Here is a 24,393-nt window from a genome sequence, read left to right as displayed (position 1 = left end):
AACCAGGCTGCAGACTCCCTACGGTCACGTGATCGAAATTCAGACAGTTGGCAACTGACTCAAGATTTTTACGACGGTTGCAAAGTCCTGGGGTCAGGCGTTCAACTTTTAGGACCTTCTGACAAGCAAAATCAAGGGGAGAAGCCAGTTTCACTTAACAAGGTTAACAACTTGTTAACAACTGCAGTAATTCACTTAACAAGGTTATAAAATGGGGCAAAACGAGACAGTGAACAACTATCTAACTTAGCAACAAAAAATCGGGGTTATGTTATTGTTGTAAGTCAAGGACTACCTCTACACTTTTTTCCCCCATTTTTTCCCAGTTGGGCCCTCTCTTTTCTGTTACATCGTAAGGTGTCCAGGGACAACAAAACCCACACTGAACTGCTTTCTTTTTGACATGAAATACCACAGGGGACCTGAACCACAGTTGACTGACACAAGATGAACAGGCCATTAATAAGGGTTTGAAAAAACTTACTCCACATAATAAGTGCCATAAATGGGATCGTCAATTTTCTCCCAGCCGTAGGGCAATTCTGGAAAAGAAAAGGAAGAGGAAGGCTTGTCAAGACATAGAGCAAAGGATGCCATCATTCCTACAAAAATAAAATAAAAAAAAGGATAGAGAATTGTCGTCAACAGGAGAGGAACATTAAACCTAAAGCTCAGGAACCAATGGCAAATTTTAGATGTGCACCTCGGAAGGGAAAATGACTTTGCCGTGAAATGTGCAAGAAACTGACTGGTAACTGCCAGGGAAAAATAAATAGGTTTGGTTGTCTCTGCCCCAGACAGAAGTGGTTAATTTGGGAGTCTCTTGTCCGTGGAAATTGGGAAAGCCTTTGTCACTTTAGTAGGATAATAGCCCGCTTGTACAACACTGGTCTTCTCAGAAATAAGATTGATCCAATCTTAGACATATAGGTAGTCCTCAACTTACAACACTTCACTTGGTGATCGTTCAAAGTTACAACAGCACTGAAAAATTATGATTGTTTCTCGCACTTATGACCACTGCAGCATCCCCATGGTTACATGTTTAAAATCCAGACGCTTGGCAACTGACTCAAGATATTTATGACAGTCCCAGTGTCCCGGGATCATGTGATCCCTTTTTATGACCTTCTGACAAGCAAAATCAATGGGGAAGCCAGATTCACTTCACAGTTGTATTACTGACTTAACAACTGCACTGAACTCTTTATAGCTTTTCAGCTTCTTCGCTGGATGCCTTATTCACAACAATTCTGAAATCAACAACAAGATTTATTTATTTTGTTAAATTTATTTGCTGCTTATCTAACCACTGAGCTACTGTTATTCCTTCCTTCCTTCCTTCCTTCCTTCCTTCCTTCCTTCCTTCCTTCCTTCCTTCCTTCCTTCCTTCTTTCCTTCCTTCCTCTCTCTTTCTTTCTCTTTCCTTCCTGCCTTCCCTCCCTCCCTCCCTTCTTCCCTCCTTCTTTTCTTTCTTTCTTTCTTTCTTTCTTTCTTTCTTTCTTTCTTTCTTTCTTTCTTTCTCTTTCTTTCTCTCTCCCTTCCTTCCTTCCTTCCTTCCTTCCTTCCCTCCCTCCCTCTATTTAATGACTCCTAGAAGAGCCTCATATCGAAACACTAATTTAATATTTCAACTTTAATGTAATAGCTTCACCTGAGTTTCATTGGCCTCCACAACTAAACATTGCATTCCAATTATATTTGATTAAAGGAATATTACTACTGGTTTTAAATTGTTTTTTTTTCCAAACTGTATTCCAACCTTGGTTAAATAAAATCCAAAAGTATTTGCCCAGCGGGAAATGTTTTCTTAAACTCTTTGCTGCAGCTTCTTCATAAAATATTGAACGGAGTATTTGCATTTTGCACGGTTCAAAATACGTTCTTACGGTTTTCTTCTGAAACTGAAGATTACCAGAATGTTGGTCTACATACAGAGTTAATTAAATAGAAATCTAGTTACACAACAGGGCTTCTTCCTTTGCTGGCGTCTTTGCAAATGAATTTACAAATTACAGTAGGCAGGGGCAGAGTAGCAAAAACTGCTAGGGGTGACTACGGGTAACATGATAGCAAAGTTTCAATATCTAAAGGGCTGCCACAAAGAAAAGGCGGGTGTCAACCTATTCTCCAAAGCGTCTGAAGGCAGGACCATCTTACCTGAGTTTACTAGGATAAGAATGTAAACAAAGTCATAGTATGCTATGAAATCTGGGGAACTTTATATGATTGGCTGAAAAGAGAATACGGGTAAAAGATAGTTAACATCAATTTAGATCAGTGGTTCTCAACCTGTGGGTCGGGACCCCATTTGGGGTCAGACGACCATTTCACGAGGGTCGCCAAACAACGCAGTCCGCCATTTTTTCCCCTTTTCCTTAGCTGTGCTACTCCCTTTTATTCTATTGGCTTTTGAAAGCCAATAGAATAGACTCTCTTGAATAGAGTCTAATTCTATTGGCTTTCAAAAGCCAATAGGAATTGTCCAGGCTGTCTCTGCCCTGCTGAGCCCGCCAAAAGTCCCATTCTGCAAACGGTGCTGCACCAGTTGAGTAGTCCTCGACTTACGACCGGTTGAGTAGTCCTCGACTTACGACCGGTTGGGGGTCGCGGCATTAAAAAGGTTGAGAACCACTGATTTAGATGGAAGAAGAAGGAGCAGATAAGGAGGGAGACCCAGGCGACACAGAATTGAATAACTGGAGGTTGTATAAACATTTATAGAAGTATATACCGAGAAGGTTAGATAAATAGAAGTATTAATGTAAGAGAAAATTAATCTTATTGTATATAATACAGATAGGGAAATTTGGAGAGAGGAGTTGCTTGGACATTACCCCTGAATTTGTATCTGAAGAGGGATGAGAGGGAAGAAAGGAGAGGAGAGAGAAAAGAGTAAAGGAGGGGAGAAGGAAGTAGGAAGGTTGGAGGAGGAGAAGTGGGGAGAAAGGGGAGGAGAGTGGTGAAGGAAAGAGAAGAGGAGAGGAAGAAGAGGGAAGTAGGGAAGAGAAAAAAGGGAGAAAGAAGGTAGAGAAGAAGGAGTGTGGATACAGTGAAAGGGGAAATGGGTGAGCAACACCAAAAGTCATGTGTATGTATTTATTTCATTTTATTAAAAGTATCTTATATATGAATGTAAAAAGAATGTATGTTAACATCTGATAAATATCACGGTATATGTATGGGGGAAAATAAAAAAATAATTAAAAAAAAAGTCATAGTATGCTAAGATTGATTATGGACTTTTCCACTCTGGTCTCCCTTTATACCTTCTGTTAGGAATAATAACTGGGTTCCGTATTTTTTTCAATGAGGATCAAATGTAATTATTTTGAATGCCGCTCAGAGTCTCTTGGCTGAGTTGAACAGCCTTAGAAATTAAATAATTTCCCATTGCTAGCTTTGGAGACCTCTGCTTTGAAGCATGGTAAAAGTAGGGGCAGTATTAAAAGAAACAAATAAAACATACATACAAAAAGAAACTTTTTCTCTCTGTTTTACTTCCATGATGTTACTGTCATGTTAAAAAAAAAAAATCTTATTTGCCCTATTACCTTTAGGCGCAGAGAGAAAACAGGAGATTGCCAAGTCAAAGGAGAATTTTACTGGAAGAAACACCGTTGAATCAGAATTCTCAATCAAGTATTAATCACATGATTACATGAATCAATCACGTGAAGTATTAATACCACTTTACAAGGCCTTGGTAAGGCCACACTTGGAATACTGCATCCAGTTTTGGTCACCGCGATGTAAAAAAGATGTTGAGATTCTAGAAAGAGTGCAGAGAAGAGCAACAAAGATGATCAGGGGATTGGAGGCTAAATCATATAAGGAACAGTTGCTGGAATTGGATATGTCTAGTTTAATGAAGAGAAGGACAAGGGGGGACATGATAGCGGTCTTCCAGTATCTCAGGGGCTGCCCCAAAGAAGAGGGAGTCAAGCTATTCTGCAAGGTGCCTGAAGGCAGGACAAGAAGCAACGGATGGAAACTCATCAAGGAAAGAAGCAACCTAGAACTAAGGAGAAACTTCCTGACAGAACAATTAAAATCAAAATTCAGATGTTTAGCAACTGACTCATATTTATATTTCCCTTAAGAGCATAAATTTTGGGCTCAATTGTGGACTATCTGTACTTAACTTCATAGTTATGAATTTGTGGCTTCCTTGGCAACAGTGGAAGTGGGTTGGCCCACCCCCATCTTCTAGGATTCTTGTTTTAGGAGCTAGTGTAGCCAACAGCCTTGAGGGTTCTGGTGGTGGTTTTCCCATCCAGCATTTATGGGATCCAACCCTATTTAGATGGCCAAAAGCTTGGCTAGGTGTGGCCACTAAGCTCAGTCATTATCAGAAGTTTAAAAAACATGCTTGCAATGAAGCATGGACAATGATAAGCCTACCCTGTGTAGGATTCCATCAATCTGAATAGAGCTGGAAGGGACCTTGGAGGTCTTCTAGTCTCAAGCAGGAGACCCTATATCAGGGGTAGGCAACCTTGGCTCTTTTATGACTCGTGGACTTCACCTCCCAGAATTCCTCAGCCAGCATGTGGGAACTATGGCCCCTTCATGACTGGTGGACTTCAACTCCCAGAATTCCTCAGCCAGCATGGCTCAGCTTGGAAACCTCTCCCTTTCCCCTCAGCGTGGCTGGCTAAGGAATTCTGGGAGTTGAAGTCCATGAGTCATAAAAGAGCCAAGGTTCCCCACCCCTGCCCTATATCAGGGGTCCTCAACCTTGGCAACTTTAAGACTCGTGGACTTCAACTCCCAGAATTCCTGAGCCAGCGTGGCTCAGCTTGGAAACCTCTCCCTTTCCCCTCAGCGTGGCTGGCTCAGGAATTCTGGGAGTTGAAGTCCACGAGTCATAAAAGAGCCAGGGTTGCCTACCTCTGGCCTAGGCCGCTTTCTGACTCGTGGACTTCAACTCCCAGAATTCCTGAGCCGGCATGGCTCAGCTTGGAAACCTCTCCCTTTCCCCTCAGCATGGCTGGCTCAGGAATTCTGGGAGTTCAAGTCCACAAGTCTTAAAGTTGCCAAGGTTGAGAACCCCTGATATAGGGCAGGGGTGGGGAATCTTGGCTCTTTTATGACTTGTGGACTTCAACTCCCAGAATTCCTCAGCCAGATGGCTCAGCTTGGCAACCTCTCCCTTCCCCTCAGCGTGGCTGGCTGAGGAATTCTGGGAGTTGAAGTCCACCAGTCATAAAAGAGCCAAGGTTGCCTACCCCTGCCCTATATCATTTCAGATAGATGTCTGTCCAAACCTCTTAAAAACCTCCAGTGATGGAGCACCCACAACTTCTGAAGGTCAAGCAGTTCCACTGGTTAATCAATCAATCAGAATACAGCTGGAAGGGACCTTGGAGGTCTTCTAGTCCAGCCCCCTTGCTCAAGCAGGAGACCCTATAGTATTTCAGACAATTAGCTGTCCAGTCTCTTCTTAAAAAACCTCCAATGATGGAGCACCCACAACTTCTGGAAGCAAGATGTCCCACTGGTTAATTGTCCTCACTGTTAGGAAGTTTCTCCTTAATTCCAGGTTGCTTCTCTCCTAGGTTAGTTTCCATCCCTTGTTTCTTGTCCTGCCTTCTGGTGCTTTGGAAAATAAGTTGACCCCCTCTTCTTTTGTGGCAGCTCCTCAAATACTGGAAGACTGCTATCATGTCCCCCCTAATCCTTCTTTTCTCTAGACTGGCCATTCCCAAACCCTGCAGCCGGTTCTTCATATGTTTTCCCACTGGCTTTTAGGTCTCCCAAACCTTTTCTTCCCTTTCATAAAGCCAACCTCCGTTCAAGAAAAACCACCCGTGGAAAACATTTTCCTCTGCAGATTTCTTTCCTTTTGTGATGGCTGTGAAATAGGGCCATCCAGGGCTTTGTTTCAGCTGCACATTATGCAAATTGCTGCCGTTCTGACGACAACCATCTCTTTCTTAGCCTGGGCCTCCTGCGGGCTGCATTTATGAAGCTCCTTTCCTGAGTCATTTTAAGTTCAGAAATTCGGTTAAACAACTTCCCCGGCGTTCGAACGAACGCCAAAGAAGCAGACATCCATTAGGTGATTTTGTTCATCGGATTGGAATTGTTCATGCCATTTGCCAAGTTTAAACTTCCTCTTGATGGCTCTAAAAAAACGCTTTGCTTTCCATGGTGTCATCAGAAGAAAAAAAAAAAAAAGGAAGCCTTTGCAGCAAAGAGGCATCTTGGTTTTCGTTTGAAAAGTGACACGTTCTGTTTGCATTTGCAACGATTCTTGACCCATTTTGCAAATTAGGGTTGAGTTGGAAGGACCACAACCCCACTCCCTTCCTGTATGACTCTGTAGGTTTTCTTACACCAAGATGTACAGGTAGACCTTGACTTACAACAGACTGTTTGAACTTACACCAGCACGGAAAGTAGTCCTCGACTTACGACAGTTCATTTAGTGACCATTCAACGCTACAACGGCACTGAAAAAAGTGACTTGTGACCGTTTTTCACACTTACGACCTTTGTAGCATCCCCATGGTCATGTGATTTACATTTGGACGCTTGGCAACTGACTCGTATTTATGACGGTCGCTGTGTCCCAAGGTCACGTGATCCTCTTTTGTGACCTTCTGGCAAGCAAAGTCAATGGGGGAAGACAGATTCATTTAACAACCCCGTTACTAATTTAACAACGGCAGGGAATCACTTAGCACTTGAGGCCAGGAAGGTCCTAAAACGGGGCACAAACCCACTTAACAAATTTCTCTGCTTAGCGAAATAAATGTTGGGCTCAGCTGTGGTCGTACGTTGAGGTCTACCTGGGTGTCTTGGTGGATCATAAGATGAACGGGAGGTCACAATGTGATGCAGAAGAAAGAAAAAGAAAGAGATAAAGAGAAAGGAAGGAAGAAAGAAAGGAAAGAAAGAAAGAAAGAAAAAAAGAAAGAAAGAAGGAAGGAAGGAAGGAAGGAAGGAAGGAAGGAAGGAAGGAAGGAAGGAAGGAAAAAAGAAGGAAAGAAAGAAAGAAGAAAAAGGAAGGAAGGAAAGAAAAAGAAAGAAAGAAGAAAAAGGAAGGAAAGAAAGGAAAAGAAAGAAAAAAAGAAAAAAAAGAAGGAAGGAAAGAAGGAAAGAAAAAGATAGAAGGGAAAAAATAAAGAGAAGGATGGAAATAAAGAAAGAAAAAAGAAAGAAAGAAAGAAGGATAGAAAGAAAGAGAAGGAAAACAGAGGGAAAGAAAGAAAGAAAGAAGAAAGAAGAAGAAGTAAGGAAGGAAGGGAGGAAGGAAAGAAAAAGGAAGAAAGAGAAGGAAAGAAAGAAAGAAAGAAGTTAGTTAGAAAGAAAAAGGAAGAAAGAAAGAGAAGGAAGGAAAGAAAGAAAGAAAGAAGAAAGGAAGGAAGGAAATTAGTTAGTTAGTTAGTTAGTTAGTTGAGGATTACCTGTAATATTTTTCATCATCTATTATTAATTCAAGTTGCTGCTTTATCTTTTGGAGGGACGATATAAAAAAATTCCATACGAGCCCAGATTGTGTCCCTGTGGATGAGGGGCTATGGAAACCACATCTCACGTCGTGCTCTAATGCAGGGGTCCCCAATCCCCAGTCCATGGACCGGTATTGGGCCGCGACATGCCAGCAACCGGTCCGCACAAACAAGCAAAGCCCCATCTGTGGGATGCAGGCAACACACAAAACCATGCACTCTCCGGTCCTCGGAAAAACCTCTCTCCATGTAACCGGTCCCTGGTGCCCAAAAGGTTGGGGGTCTCTGCTCTAACGTACCCGCAGACCCATCTCATAAGACCTCATCTGATAAAATACCTGGGAAACACTGATTTTTTCCCCTACAAACAATGGCTCTTCTCGGATCAGTCTGATACACTTTCTTGGAAGGCCAGCTAAATTTCGTTATATTGTTTGCAAAATTAGGCAGCTTTGATGGCCCACTGACAATCCACCACAAATTGTAATATATTAGCTCCTCTTTTTTCAAATGCTTATATTTTTTTTAAAGCTTCTTATTTGTACTGCTGGTCCGGGACCGTAATAATAAAAAAATTATTATGACTTCTTCATCTATGTATTAACATGGAGTTTATATTTTAAGGTATACATGTGTGGTGGAAAAACACGCAGAAAACCACTCCGATTTGCCTAGTGCTTTATGTCAAATGTTGTACAGAATTCAGCAACGCTTTCGTTTAAAACGTCCTCGAAAATGGAAACTCTTCTATACCCATAAAGTGGCATTCTTTTTCTCAATATAATTTGACTTTCGACAAGCAACTAAGATGATCAAAGGCCTGGAGGCTAAAACATACAAAGAACGGCTGCAGGACATGGGTTTGGCTAGTCATTAGTCTAAAGAAAAGAAGAAATAGGGGAGGCATGATAGCAGTGTTCCAGTATCTGAGGGGCTGCCACAAAGAAGAGGGGGGTCTAACTAATCTCCAAAGCACCAGAGGACAGGATGAGAAACAATGGTTGGAAACTGATCAAGGAGAGAAGCAGCCTAGAATTAAGGAGAAACTTCCTAACAGTGAGGACAATTAACCAGTGGAACAGCTTGCCTCCAGAAATTGTGGGCGCTCCATCACTGGAGGTTTTCAAGAAAAGGCTAGACAGTCACTTGTCTGAGATGGTATAGGTTCTCCTGCTTGAGCAGGGGGGCTGGACTAGAAGACCTCCAAGGTCCCTTCCAGCTTTATTCTATTCAAGGATTTCTTGTGCTAAATCGTAACCCGATAAACAGAAGCTAATTTAGTGATTACATCAGAAAGTTTTTTTCTACGTTTCTGCCTGAATCACCTCCTTAGATGGAGGCCAATTTGTCATGTAGCTATCATAAATACGAAAGAACTGAGGAGTGAGGTGAATACCCTAACGTGCTTCAATTTAAGTGGCTGAGCTTCATTACATCTTGGCTGAAATGAGGGTTTAACACCCCCTGTTCCTCTTTGTTGTCGAGGAAGATCAATAAAGGAAGACCTACTCCTTTTTCAGATAGGCTTGTCTGCATTATTGATCTTCTACTTGAAGGATCCCTGTTAAGCTTCCCAGCAACTACAAAACAGACTTCCCAAAACATCACAATAAAGTAACCTTTTTTCAGCAATGATTCACATAGCCTGGGGCTGCTGAACGGTTTGGCAAAGAGTGTGTGCCTTAAACTCCAAAAGTTTTCACCATGTACCAGAACAGAGGTCAAGAATGAAGACTTCAAAATAGTCAAAGGAAAGGAAATATGGACATATCAGATTCTCACAGATACAGAGATAGGGCAACCTTTATTTTTGGAGCAAACTTTCTACTCCTAGGTGACAGATAAAGCGTCAAGCAATAAATGACACTACGAATTTGATTTTCTTTCAGCTTCCAGATTGAGCTCCTTGGAATGGAATGGAATGGAATGGAATAGAGTAGAATAGAGTAGAGTAGAGTAGAGTAGAGTAGAGTATATAGAGTAGAGTAGAGTAGAATATGGAATGGAAGAGAATGGAACAGAACAGAATGGAGCAGAGAAGAACAGAACAGAACAGAATAGAATATGGAATGGAATAGAATGCAGGATAGGATAGGATAGCATAGGATAGGATAAGATAGAATGGAATGGAATGGAATGGCATGAAATAGAACAGAACCGAACAGAATAGAACACAACTAAATTTTTTATTGGCCAAATGGGATTGGACACACAAGGAATTTATCTCTAATACATTAAGCTCTCGGTGTATCCACATACAACAACAAAGTGATAGGTCATAGAACATAAATCATAGTTATTTATGTTAAATCATAGTTCACTTAGTTCTAGTAAATGAAAAACTGAATAAAGCCTAAAGGGGGAAAAAAGTGAGCTAAGAAACATCAAGGAAAAGAAACATTAGGAGACCCTTGTAGTATCATAATATATAATGTAAGAGATAAATAAATCCAGACATCCAAAATAAATCACATGTGACACTCTGTGTATCTTGTTTCTAATTTTCAGGATGGGAAAATGCCCTTCAAAATCTCTGAAGAAGGAAATTCACCTTCCTTTCTCTAGCACTAGTTGTTATTATAATTCATTTGATTTTTTTTATTATTATTATGACATTGTGCCCAGTTCAACACACTTTATGTTTGGGATGAGCAAAAGCAGGACAGGATTCCATTTGCTTAGGCTCTGGTCACATTTTAGTGAAATGAACCAAGGATGAGTGATTGGTGTTCCCATCTCAACTCGGATGCCCTTAAGAAATTCTACTTAAGTGTAGGAATAGTTTCTTTCCAGAAAAGTACCAAGTTTTATCCAAAGCCAAAAAAAAAAGGATGGGTGGGTGGGTGGGTGAGCACAAGAATTAAGATAAAACTGGGATGGGGGGAGATGGCACCCTTGCTTTCTTGCACCTGTTTACCTTTTCTTTCATCTGTTAGCACTGTGATTTTGAATAACATTTCTTTTTTTCCGGCTTTTTTTTTTTTATGGTGGTGAGAGAGTGTTAATGGATTATAACCGTGCCGCTAAGTGGTTTGCTCAAACATCAGATGCATGCAAATGGGTTTATGTAAGAGGCTTGTTTTCTTGTTGTTCAAAGTAAAAAAAACAACAACAACAGTGGAGGAACATTGGCAGGACACAAAATGGCTGGGATGGCTGGCTGGCTGGCTGGCTGGAAAATGAAAACTTTAATTCAAAGTCCTTAATTTCCGTAGCACAAATACACACATTTGCTTACTTCCTCCAGTAGAAGTTTTGTAGGCCACCTCAATGCTACTTCTCCGTAGCCTTTTGGTAAGGACCAGAGAGAGAGAGAGAGAGACTGTTTGTGGATTTATTTATCAGCGTTTCATAGAACTGTTCCATCTAGCAAGGGAGAAACTGGCAGAGGTTCAGAATAACAGAATAGCAACGTTGGAAGGCACCTCGGAGGTCATCTAGTCCAACCCCCTGCTCAAGCAGGAGACCCTATACTATTCCAGACAGGTGGCTGTCCAGTCTCTTCTTAAAAGCCTCCAGTGTTGGAGCATTCACAACTTCTGGAGGCAGGGGTTAACTGTTCTCACTGTCAAGAGGTTTCTCCTTAGTTCTAGGTTGCTTCTCTCCTTGATTCGTTTCCATCCGTTGCTTCTTGTCCTGCCTTCCGGTGCTTTGGAAAAACAGGTTGGCAAGGTAATTCATACTAGGAATAAAATACCACAGAGTCATGTAGTTGGAAGGCCCTACAAAGGCCATCTAGATGAACTCTCTCTCTCTCTCCCTCTCTCCCTCTCCCTCTCCCTCTCTCTCTCCCTCCCTCCCTCCCTCTCTCCCTCCCTCCCTCTCTCCCTCTCTCTCTCTCCCCCTCTCTCTCTCCCTCTCTCTCTCCCTCCCTCCCTCCCTCCCTCCCTCCCTCCCTCTCTCTCTCTCTCTCTCTCTTAAGTCCCCTTTGAGATTTGGCTCTTCTTAAACGTGGCCCGAATCAAAGAACCGACGACTCCTCGGGTAGACATTTTTGCTGTTGAGAAGCTTTTCCATATATTTAAATTAATTCTAGGTAGCTATCATTTTTACTGGCCACCCTTGACTTACAAAGCATTTGTTCACTGGCCATTTGACGTTATAACGGCCCTAAAAAAAAGCGGCGCGACCACTCATAAGTCAAGGAATATCTGTATCCCCAAATCTAGATTTTTTTTTTTCAGCAGCGGAAAATAAGTTCTCTGCCGTCTTCCTTTTTGCACCCGATTATTAGCAGGGAAAGAAGACAAAGGATCTATATGGAGAGAAAGGGAGCATTTTTGGGGGGGGGGGAAACGTTGCAGTTACTCCTTCTTTTAAAAGCTAGAGAGGATAAGAAAAATGTTGCTGGATCGTACTGAGGAACTTATCGTCAAGCGTCCATTTTTCCATTGTGACAAAGTCGAAGTCCACAAGAATGGCAGGAAGGGAATGGACTGAGCACACTGGGGAAATTGACAGGGCTGCAATGGTGGATGGATGTGGGAATCGCGCAGATTCGGGATTCCTTCCCGGATAAGGGTCGCGACCGTTCCGCTGGAATTAATTCCTAGTCAGTACGTTCACTTCCTCTTTTATTTTAAAAGCCCTGTCCTTTGCATGAAACACGCATTGGGATGTAACACAATTTCTTCTTGTAAAGAATTAAAAAAAAAGAAACACGGAATGACTAGAAAGACTTGGCAATCGATTGAACCTGCGAATAAAAAGAAGAGTGTAGTATCTAAGGCATGAGATTAGAAAGTTAACCAATCTCATGTAGTCGAATAGAGTAGAATAGAAAGCAGACAGTAGACAGTACAGAATGGAGCAGAGTAGAGTAGAACTGATCAGAACAGAACAGAAATTATAAGGCTGACTTTGGAAACCGCTTAGAGCAGTGGTTCTCAACCTTTTTAATGCCGCGACCCCCAACCGGTCGTAAGTCGAGGACTACTCAACCGGTCGTAAGTCGAGGACTACTCAACTGGTGCAGCACCGTTTGCAGAATGGGACTTTTGGCGGGCTCAGCAGGGCAAAGACAGCCTGGACAATTCCTATTGGCTTTTGAAAGCCAATAGAATTAGACTCTATTCAAGAGAGTCTATTCTATTGGCTTTCAAAAGCCAATATAATAAAAGGGAGTAGCACAGCTAAGGAAAAGGGGAAAAAATGGCGGACTGCATTGTTTGGCGACCCCCGTGAAATGGTCGTTCGACCCCAAATGGGGTCCCGACCCACAGGTTGAGAACCGCTGGCTTAGAGAGAGCTGTGAAGCAGTACATAAGTCTGAGTGCTATTGCTATGCCTGCCTCCCTCCCTCCCTCCCTCCCTCCCTCCCTCCCTTCCTTCCTTCCTTCCTTCCTTCCTTCCTTCCTTCCTTCCTTCCTTCCTTCCTTCCTTCCTTCCTTCCTTCCGTGGTTAGAAGGAAGTATTGCAGGCTAATTCTGCCAACTGCCAGAAGTTCAATCCTGACTTTGGAAACCGCTTAGAGGAGGGTGTAAAGCACTGTGAAGCGATATATAAGTCTATTGCTATTGCTATTGTTTTATTATCAACTTTCTATCGTGCAGCTGTTGGTAGAAGGTTTATCCCATTGAAGGATCTGTGCTTGGTTTAATAAAAGGATGGGTATAAATGGAAGGGAAGCAGGTCTCTTCTATCCAAAGGGCCCTACTAAAATAAATTAATAAGAGAGAGCCAGTTTGTGGTTACGGCACCAGACTTGAAAGCAACAGACTATGAATTCAAGTCCTGCCTTAGCCATGAAAGCCAGATGAGTGACTTTGGGCCAGTCACTCTCTCTTAACCCAACCTACTTCACAAGGTTGCTGTGGTGGTGAAAGTAGGAGGAAGAAGGTTGTGATGGTTATGTTTGGCACCTTGCGTTATTTAATAAATAATAAAGGTGGGATTTAAAAAAAAATGAATAGTAATGCAAAAGGCAAATTTGCTCAGAGTAGCTTAAATCTTGCGACGAGATCTCTTAACCCCATTCAACATCCACATCTGCCTATCCCAGATGGAAGAGCTCGAATAGGTGGATAAAATTGGCCAATCCAGTCTGAACATTTGGCTGACTGTGCGACACACCGTAAAATAATTAGTAAGTCGCCATAATCCAAGTTGAACCCTGTCTTGCTGAGATGAGCCATTCCTCCTTCAGCCTCCCTTTAGGGAAAGAAAAAGGAAAAAAAATGCTTTGGATTTTCCTTCTCCCAGCCCAGAAGTACAGAGCCAATCCTTGTGAAGAGCTGTGCAATCATGCAGGTTTGTGCTATTATTAAAACGATCCAGCCGAGGCACTTTGACAACACAGCACAAGCCAGGCAAAAGTCACAGACACGGTTCCAAATAACGCATACAGTTGCTTGATGTAATTCGCTTCTTAATTCCTATTTGAACCCACCTTTTGGTTTTCATCCATGTTTGCAGTTTGTGGCAAAATAAATAAATAAATAAATAAATAAATAAATAAATGATTGCACAGAGAGATTAAAGAGAGAGCCAATCTGGAACGAAGGAGAAATTGCCTGACAGCGAGAACAATTAATCAGTGGAACGGCTTAACTCTGCCAGTTGCGGGTGCTAAATAGAATAGAATAGAATAGAATTCTGTATTGGCCAAGTGGGGTTGGACACACAAGGAATTGGTCTCCGATGCGTAAGCTCTCAGTGTACATACAAGTAATAGCGGTAATCATGATCATACACACCATGAAAATACGTTCGTCACAAATCGTGAAATACAACACTTCCTCATAAATCAGTGGTTCTCAACCTTTTTAATGCCGCGACCCCCCAACCAGTCATAAGTCGAGGACTACTCAACCGGTCGTAAGTCGAGGACTACTCAACTGGTGCAGCACCGTTTGCAGAATGGGACTTTTGGCGGGCTCAGCAAGGCAGAGACAGCCTGGACAATTCCTATTGGCTTTTGAAAGCCAATAGAATTAGACTCTATTCAAGAGAGTCTATTCTATTGGCTTTCAAAAGCCAATAGACTAAAAGGGAGTAGCACAGCTAAGGAAAAGGGGGAAAAAATGGCGGACTGCGTTGTTTGGCGATTCCCGTGAAGTGGTCGTTCGATCCCAAATGGGGTCCCGACTCACAGGTTGAGAACCACTGTCATAAATCATAAGATGCAACACTTAGTGATAATCACAGAGTACTAGCTCAGCAAACAACATAAATCATACTAGGGTACAAAAAAAACCCACCCAATATAAATTGTAAGATACAAGCAGCAAAGCTATAGTCATAAGAAGATAAGGATAGGTATGAGGAAAGATGAGGGGTATCATTGTAATACAGCTTTACTAGTATTTCGACAGTATTGTAGGAATTAGTTGTTAAGCAAAGTGACGGCATGGGGAAAAAACATGTCTAGTCGTTCTGGTGTGCAATGCCCTATAGCAGGGGTCTTCAAACTTGGCTCTTTTCTGACTTGTGGAAGGCTGAGTCAACCTTGAGCCCCATCAGGATCGAACTACAGGCGGCGGGCAGAGTCCACCTGCAATTCTGCATTCTAACCACTGCACCACCATAGCTCTGGTAATAAAACAATGACTTGGAAAACAGGCTGGGGAAGTTGTAAATGGATTTAGGTGGCAACAGCAGCCCAAAACTCTTGAGGCATAAAGTAGTGGGAGGAAACAATACAGCAACTTTGCTAGAAAAGTAAGTAAGGCTTTGCTAGCTGCTTTCCTAATAGTAGAAGTCATTGAATGTAATGGGACTCATTTCAGATTGCACGTTGGACGAGAAGTAAATATTTTAATTATTTCTGAATGGCTGCATGCATTGACAGCGAAAATAGAATTTCGCCAATAACTAGAAGATTTGGCTTAAACGTTTTCTCCTCTTGCCAGACTTATCTTGACATCTGCCAGGCACAACTAAGTCAATAATGAAAGGATGCAGAAGAGCATGATAAAATGCTTTGATCTGAGTCTGGAGGAAGTGTTAACTTCAGGAAACAAGAAAACAATTCATTGTTGTTGTTTTTTGTTTGTTTTTAAATCAAGGCTAGGTTGTGAAAGATTTATAAGCAACTGACTGTATCTCATCTCATTTAGTCTTGGTAAAGAACTGTGGCCAACAGAACAGTCCATTTTTCAAGTGACGTGGCGGAGGACATTTTTATTCCATTGTAGTCTGCTCTGCCATGCAGTTTCCATTTTGTTTTCAAGAGCCTTACCAATAGGAAACAGTCCAGAACCAATACGAACTCAACGAAGAACGATGCAACATTACAGAGAGATGGGCCCGCTTGGTATTTGAAATTCTGAAAGCTGAGCTGGGACGTTGGGAAAAAACATTTCAAAAGAAAACAATAGCAAAGAACTTTGAATTTGTCGCCAGAAAATCCGCACAAAGTTATGGGGGGGGGATAGTGCCTATGGAGAAGGAGATGGGGTGATGGATTACAGTAAATCCACAGTTTCTTAAGAAGAAGGGAGAATATGCAAAGGTGGGGATGGAGAGAAGAGGCAGCCCACCCCTAACCTGGATAGAAGACAGAGGAAGAAATTTAAGTTAATCGCTCTCTAGAGCAGGGGAAACCGTGCCCACCCCAGTTCTGGCAAAGGGGAAAAAGTCATGATACGTCACAACACGTCATCTGACACAGTGAGTTTGATAACCGTGCTCTAGAGTATAATTGTTGGAGTAACAGTGGTATAAGTTTAATCTGGCAAGATTCTGTCTTCTGGATCTAAGCAGATAGAGAATTGAGTTTTAGCTTGGTGGTTTTGTGTCCTTCTTGGGGTGAGTCTGACAAGTTGTTGAGACTCTGGAAGGATGTTGAGAGTCTGGAAAAAAATTCAGAGAAGAGCAACTAAGATGATCCAAGGCCTGGAGACCAAAACATACGAAGAACGGCTACAGGACTTGGGTTTGGCTAGTCTAAAGAAAAGAAGAAGCAGGGGAGACATGATAGCAGTGTTCCAGTATTTGAGGGGCTGACACAAAGAAGAGAGGGTTATGTTGTTTACCAGAGCACCAGAGGGAAGGATGAGAAACAATGGTTGGAAACTGACCAAAGAGAGAAGCAACCTGGAATTAAGGAGAAACTTCCTGACAGTGAGGACAATCAACCAGTGGAAGAGCTTGCCTCCAGAAATCGTGGGTGCTCCATCGTTGGAAGTTTTTAAAAAGAGACTGGACAATCACCTGTCTGAGATGGTAATGGTCCTCCTGCTTGAGCAGGGGCTGGACTAGAAGATCTCCAAGGTCCCTTCCAGCTCTATTCTATTCTAAATATTCATGTAGCCAGAAGGATGTGCCCATGGCTTTCAAGCCCCAAACAATTCACAATAAAAAATGCTCCATTAGAATATATGTAAGTACATCTTGAAGTAGAAGTATGCTTATATATACAGTACATTAATTAGAACAATTAATCAGTGGGATGACTTGCCTCCAGAAGTTGTGGGTGCTCCAATACTAGAAGTTTTTAAGAAAAGATTGTACAGCCATTTGTCTGAAATGGTATAGGGCAAGGGTAGGCAACCTTTGCTCTTTTAGGACTCGTGGACTTCAACTCCCAGAATTCCTGAGCCAGCATGGCTCAGCATGGAAACCTCTCCCTTTCCCCTCAGCGTGGCTGGCTCAGGAATTCTGGGAGTTGAAGTCCTCGAATCATAAAAGAGCCAAGGTTGCCTACCTCTGGCCTAGGCCTAGGCCGCTTTATGACTCATGGACTTCAACTCCCAGAATTCCTGAGCCAGCATGGCTCAGCATGGAAACCTCTCCCTTTCCCCTCAGCGTGGCTGGCTCAGGAGTTCTGGGAGTTGAAGTCCATAAAAGAGCCAAGGTTGCCTACCCCTGGTATAGGGTTTCCTGCTTGAGCCAGGGGTTGGACTAGAAGACCTCCAAGGTCCCTTCCAACTCTGTCCTTATGTAAATACTATATGGACATGTCATTTTTGAAAATTGGCTTTCCTGATTTATTATATATAAATTTCCCAGGAAGAATCTCGGTACTCTGCCGTGATTTGCCGCTTCCTGTGAATTAGAGGCTAACCCTCCTGGGATCAAACAAATCATTACATTTGAAAATTGTTATTATTTTAGTTTTCTTGGAGATGGTGAAGAACATGGAGGACTCCGTAAACAATAGAATGATATTCCCGGCAAACCTGCGTCTACATAGCAGCTGTGAGGTAGAGTTGAAGACTAGGTTATATTTAAACTTAGTCTCTCTTTTGGGGATTAGTTATCACCCTAGACCTAGTCAATTATATCGCAATTGACAAAAGAGAAAAGAAACTAGCCATTTCTTCAATTTGCCTATGTTTTTAGAGATGCCTTAGAATAATTAAAAAAGAAAACAGAAAACCCTCAAAGGTATTACTTCTCACAGCTCCTAAACCTTTAAAATGCTACGCCTGCCATTATACTTCAAATAACATTCCACTAGTAATTGGGAAACAAAGAACTAAAGCAAACATTTGAACGTCACCCTTCTTGGCAAACAAATTCTTTTGGGACAGAAATGGGTACTAATGGCCATTCCGAATTAATTAAAATGGTAGCTTTATTTATTTATTTAGAAAACCTATAGAGCCACCGACTCGCTCAGGAGGACTCTCATTCCAACTCGTGGCTTCGTTGGAACAATGGAGGAGGAGGAGAGATAAAAGGGAAGGTAGACTATTGTAGATTTATCTATTGTAAGAGTTGGAAGAGATATGTTAGATCAGTGGTGGCAAACCTATGGCACGGGTGCCAGAGGCGGCACTCGGAGCCCTCTCTGTGGGCACACGTGCCGTTGCCCCAGCCTTGCCTCCCCCCGCAACCCCCGCCTCAACAGCAGCCCCCCTGGAGGACAGTTGCCCCCGAGTGTGGCCCACGCGGAGCAGCGGAGCCAAGGACATGGCAGCCAGACAGCATAGACAAGACTCTGCCCTCATGCCCCAACAGGCACAGTTGATGCTGTGGGGCGCAGGCAGAGGGCGTGGCCGCCATGGCGCTGCTGGGCTGCCTGGGCGATGTGTGGCGGGCCCTGGAGGCGGTGAGTGGCCCTGTGGGTAGGCAGGGTGGGGCGGAGCGGGGACGGGGCAGGGGGTGGGGTAGGGGTGGGGCAGGGGCGGGGCCAGTTCACTACCACTGCATTAGATCTTCTACTCCTGCCCTGTTCCCCTGGAGGAATCCATTTCTTCCACCTCCTCCATGGATGTCAACTGATATTGTGTTTAAAGCTTCCAGTAAGGAAGTCCCATCACTCAGTGGTCCTCTCTGTCTCAAAATGTGGACTTTTCTGTCTTCAAAAGAGTGGCCTGCAGCCAAGAAGGCTCGACCCCCATTTGCACCACTCAGGTGACCTTGAGGTCACAGATAAACCTGGCTCATAGAATCACCAAGAATCGGAAATGACTGAATGGGGCAACATCATCATCATTAGTAAATTGGCACAGCACTTCTCACAATTCTAAATGTGTTCGCTGGTCCCAAACATTCTATCCACACGCACAAAGTTCAGAAGGCCTGGAAGCGTTCTAGCCCCTCAAATCAGACCATCAATATTTTCATCTGGATGGAAATGAGAGAACTGGCCTCTCGTTCCAGGAAATCTTTATAGCAAGAAAATTGAGCTGCATGCCATCAAAACGGGGACCGTTTCTTCGTTGATGGGCTTTACGTGCCGCTAATCTCTGCTTGCAGAAAGCGAAAATCATATAGGGTGAAGTCAACAAGCTGTAACTGCTTCAGATATTCAGTACTGCTAAGGAAAAACAGAATTCTTAACGTTCAGCTGGCACTTTTGGGCCTCCGAAATGGTCTATGCATTCAGACATAGAGGTGCACCAAAAAAATATCCTGAATCTTCCTCTGTGTAAATCTCTGCAATGAAGGAACTGGAGTTAATAAATAGTCTCCTGCTTATCATTCAACTGGAAATCTCTCTCTCTCTTTTATTTTTTTCCTGGCTGTCTTTAGCAACCATGCCTGTCGTCTGTTAAGATTTTTTTTTTTAAAGTACCAAGTACAAATCCAGCAATGGATGGAAACTAATCAAGGAGAGAAGCAACCTGGAACTAAGGAGAACAATTAACCAGTGGAACAACCTGCCTCCAGAAGCGGTGAATGCTCCAACACTGGAAGTTTTTAAGAAGAGACTGGACAGCCATTTGTCCGAAATGGTATAGGGTTTCCTGCCTGAGCAGGGGGTTGGACTAGATGACCTCCAAGGTCCCTTCCAACTTTATTATTATTATTATTAAATCACTCTGAGTAAGAAGAAGCTTTTAAGTGATGAAATCAGATGCTGGTACAAAGGCAATTAGCTTCTCTCTCTTTTTTTAAATCAGAGCTAACAATTATACCATCTCTTTTGCAGATTTCTCTCAGCTGATTCCATAGGGTGTTTATAAAATTAAAACAATCTGAGAGACAACTATCCAGCGTCACCCTAAAAAACGTCAGACGTAGGAAGTCTGCAACTTCCATAGGCAGATTCTTTCACCGTTGTACATGTTATACACATCAGGAGCACTGATGATGTTACCTAGTTTGGGTAATGAAAAGTCTGGAAGAAAACAAAAAAACTTAGAAAGCAGCAAAGACCCCCTCACTTCTAGAATCCCCCCCGTACATTTAAATGAAATTTAGACAGCTGCTGAATATACTTGTTATTTCTGGTCCTAATTTCTGGGGAAAATACATCATCAAATTAATACCAGATCATGTCTTAGCTAGCACTGATGCCATAAAGAAGAGGGAATTAAGCTATTCTCCAAAGCGCCTGAAGGCAGGATAAGAAGCAACCGATGGAAACTAATCAAGGAGAGAAGCAACCTAGAACTAAGGAGAAACTTCCTGACAGTGAGAACAATTAATCAGTGGAACAGCCTGCCTCCAGAAGCAGTAAATGCTCCAACACTGGAAGTTTTTAAGAAGAGACTGGACAGACATTTGTCTGAAATGGTGTAGGGTTTCCTGCCTGAGCAGGGGGTTGGACTAGATGACCTCCAAGATCCCTTCCAACTTTACTACTATTACTATTCTGCCTCAGAGAAGTCATGGGACTTCAAAAAGCTATCTCAAAGGAGAGAGTGATGCTTTCCTGGATTACATTTAGGCCAAGATAATAATAATAATAGTAAAGTTGGAAGGGACCTTGGAGATCATCTAGTCCATCTTGAAGCTTTTCTTATTTCTCTGTAACAGAGACGTCCAACCTGTTGAATTTGATCAATTTCACATATAAATTATTTCTGAACCACACCTCTAACGAAACACAGCTTCTATAAGGTATGGTTTTAAAGAAAAGGGCCTGGCTGAGGAATTCTGGGAGTTGAAGTCCACAAGTCATAAAAGGGCCAAGTTTGAAGACCTCTGCTCTAAAAGAAGGCAAATGACCAGCTGTCTGCAAGGAGTATAAATCTTTCCACTCCCCACCACCCAGTCAGAGCTGAAGAAGCTCCTTGGATGAGAAGCGAAACACCTTCAAAGGAAAAACAAGGAAGTCCAGTTGCCTCGTGAAGAAGCATCTTTGGGACAACCCTGACCTGGATGACTTGGAATCTCCATGGACATCCTTCAGATAATCTGGTTCTACGCCATGTAGGGCTTTCAAGATCAAAAGCAGCGTCTTGAATTGCATCTGGAAGGAAACTGGCCAACCATGCAGCTCCCTTACAGGTGTAACGGATATTTTCCTAGGGACATACACCATTGTTCGTGTAGTTGCATTCTGCACCAGCTGAAGCTTCCAGATGTTTTCCAAGCAAAAGGGGTTTCGTGCAAAGCAAGGACTCATTTAGGCAGGGATTGAAAATTGAAGGCTATGTTCCAAACAGTCGATTTCTTGTTTTTTCAGGTTTTTCTCGTTTCCCCCCCAAAATCGGAAATTAAAAATGTCTAGATCACGTTTAAACAAAAATTCCACACAAGCAGAGGCTGCAGCTCTATGAATTGTGACAAGACATTTATTTTAACGCTAGAGGACACCAATTAAATGCGACAGTATAATGGAGAAGATGCCGTCATTGGCAGATAAATTGGGGGACGATGCCTTCAGCTTTTGATAGGCTCAGCAGCGGCAGTGGCAAAAAAAAAAGCAGCATATTTTCTTTGGAAACGTACATCCCTTAGCAAAACAATTTTAAGAGGGTCGTGGAAGCAAAGCTCACTGGATAAAAAGCTAAGCTTAGAAAAGGCCTTGAACGAAATAAAGGGACAAATTAAAACTTGGCTTGCATTCCCAATAACATAAAGGGGGCAGGAAGGACCTGTTCGTTTTCCTTTGCTGAATTTTAGAACTTCAGCAAAATAGACTGAAAGCAGCAGAATCAAAACAGTCTTCTAAGCAGGCACTAACTCAGCTAAAAAAAAAAAAGAATACAGGTAGTCCTCAACTTATGACCAATTTTTTTGTTGCTAAGTGAAACGGTTGTTAAGTGAGTTTTGCCCCGCTTTAGGACCTTTCTAGCCACAGTTGTTAAGTGAACCACTACACTTGTTAAGTTAGCCACACGGTTGTTAAATGAATTTGGCTTCCCCTCTGACTTTGCTTATTGGAAAGTCGTGAAAGGGGATTTCGTGACCTGGGGACATTGCAACTGTCATAAATACAAGTCAGTTGCCTAGCATCCAGATTTTGATCGTGTGATGATGGGGGGATGCTGGTTGGTAAGTGTGTGATGGTTTTAAGTCTGAAAGATGGTCATACGTCACTTTTTTTTCCAGTGCCGTTGTAACTCTGAATGGTCACTAAATGAACTGCTGTTAAGTCAAGGACTATCTGTATACCTGGAGCCATGACAGTTACCTTTATTATATTAATTTAGCGTTATTACCTTCATTCTCTTCCTTTGTCAGAGGAAACCTTCCTCCATTGGAAGAAGGGAATCTTTGGATCCAACCCATTAGATTAAGATCTGTATGGGGAGAGGAAATTGACCATTCAGGTCTATGGATTGACGATCCTTATAGCATTTATCCAGATACTGTCAATTACTGGAATTGTCATTTTTTTTTTCCAACTGGCAACACAGTAATTTTTACAACACTCAATTTTATTCAGGTTATTTTCTTTCACTTAAGCATTCTTAGCACACAGAAAATAATTCAAAACAGTGCAGGAGCTGGCTAGAGATTAAAAGAAATTGCAAGGTGCAGAATATTGCTTTCTTAAAAATATATCCCTAAAAGAGCACTAACAAATTAATGAGCTGCTTTCTATTATTAATTCCCATCCTCCACATAAAATGAATAACTATGAGTTCTCGGAATGTATTTTCAGCTCGTGCTAATGCATTAAACTCTATAAATAAAAGAAATAAAATATTCACTTAAAAAAAGTGCTTTTATCAATTCAAGACACATATCAAAAATACGGAGGAAATATGAGGAACCAAATAATTGTTTTACACTGCGTAGGTGATAAATTTGAAAACCTGCCCCCACGTCCAAAATAAAGCTGTAATAAAATCCAATCTCATTTAATTATGAAATGTAAAAAAAATTACAAGGTTTAGCAGTGTGTTAATATAACGTGTAACCTGCAAGAACATTCTCCAATGGTTGAATTTTATCAGTTAAGATTACAATGCTAAGCAAGAGATTATTTGTGCTTGTATTGACATCCTGTGGGAGACACAAGTTTTTTTCCTAGATAGATAAAATATTTTGAAACATATTCACTACTCTTGTCAATATAAACCGTATTAGGCTAAATTGTGGAAAGGAAGAGAAGAGAAAGACTAGTAGCAAAGTAGGTGGACTTAATTAGAGTGGGGACATATGGAGCCTTGGAAATGCTGAAGGATCAGACCAAGGACAGATCTTCCAAAATAAACTCGTATCTCAGTGGTCACTAAGAATCAACAATCAACCCAATCAAAATTTCAGGTATGAAATGATTCTGGGACATTTTGAAGGATGATCAACTTTAGTGTGGGAATCCCAGTGGTGGGATTCAGCCAGTTTGCACTGGTTCGGGAGAACCGGTAGCTAAATTTACTTGAATTCGGAGAACCGTCTGGCTTCCGGAAATCCAGTCTAGGCCTCGGAGGCCTGGAGGAGGCCTCCCAGGCCTAGAACAGCCCACTGGAAGTGCATGGATACCACTTCCGGAAGTCCATTCTAGACCTTGGAGGCCTGGGAGGCATCGGAGGTCTAGAGGAGGCCTCCCAGGCCTAGAACGGCCCACCGGAAGTAGGTGGATGCCACTTCCGGAAGTCCGTTCCAGGCATCAGAGGCCTGGAGGAGGCCTCCCAGGCCTAGAACGGCCCACTGGAAGTGCGTGATGCCACTTCTGGAAGTCCGTTCTAGCCATCGGAGGCCCAGGCCTGCATCAAATAAGAGAACCAGTTGTTCAGGTATTTGAATCCCACCACTGAGTTAAGCTGATTTATTCTTCATGCCTATACACAACAACTGAGTCAACTAGTGGTCAGCACTAAATTGGTGCTCAATAAGAATCAACAGAACTCAAGAGGGGCTGGACTTGGACCGCTTGTGGGAACGTAATGACTCTAGGCTGATTCCTCTCTTGACTCCACCTCCAGGTTCTCCCATAATGTTGATTCTTTGCTTTTTGTTTCCATTCATTTTTGGAGGTTGAGAAGTTTGTGAAAGCACGCTCTTAAAGCAGGAAGGGATCCAGCGCATGCAGAGGAGGTCTCCATGTCAGATATTCTCCAACAACAGCAGGCACTGAAGACAGGACAAGATAAAGCCAGGACATCTGCCGTAGTACCACCCACCTTTTGCCAGCACTATCTGAACAGAATGCTACTTGTAGTAGTTTACACACACAAAGCCATCCCAGGTTCTTTACAACAAATGAAAAGGTAGGAAGGTAAATCAGAAATAAGGCAGAGCAAATGGTTGGTTATAAAACAATCCTCTTCATTAGAAAGCCCTCAAGCGTTTTTTAAGATTCAGACTAATCCCATTAAGTTCTGCCTCATTTCTGCGAAGAGCTGAACCTTAAAACGTCTGT

General features: G+C 42.4%; 1 protein-coding gene across 1 annotated transcript in view; it reads right to left on the bottom strand.

Annotated features, from left to right (window-relative positions):
• The window catches only part of LOC120297778 (membrane-associated guanylate kinase, WW and PDZ domain-containing protein 2-like), a gene marked incomplete at its 5' end in the record, with an annotated part of 114,952 nt that overhangs the window by 13,062 nt on the left and 77,497 nt on the right, over positions 1-24,393 (bottom strand). Inside the window, 2 exons of the mRNA XM_039320797.1 lie at positions 485-542; positions 22,244-22,324. Coding sequence (XP_039176731.1) covers positions 485-542; positions 22,244-22,324 — 139 coding nt within the window. The remainder of the gene's footprint in view (positions 1-484; positions 543-22,243; positions 22,325-24,393) is intronic.

The sequence above is a fragment of the Crotalus tigris genome, unplaced genomic scaffold, assembly GCF_016545835.1.
Source record: "Crotalus tigris isolate CLP2741 ecotype Arizona unplaced genomic scaffold, ASM1654583v1 scf7180000023688.209331, whole genome shotgun sequence".
Classification (NCBI taxonomy): domain Eukaryota; kingdom Metazoa; phylum Chordata; class Lepidosauria; order Squamata; family Viperidae; genus Crotalus; species Crotalus tigris.
Note: the sequence above shows the minus strand (reverse complement) of the source record. Positions and strands in the feature narration are given on the sequence as shown.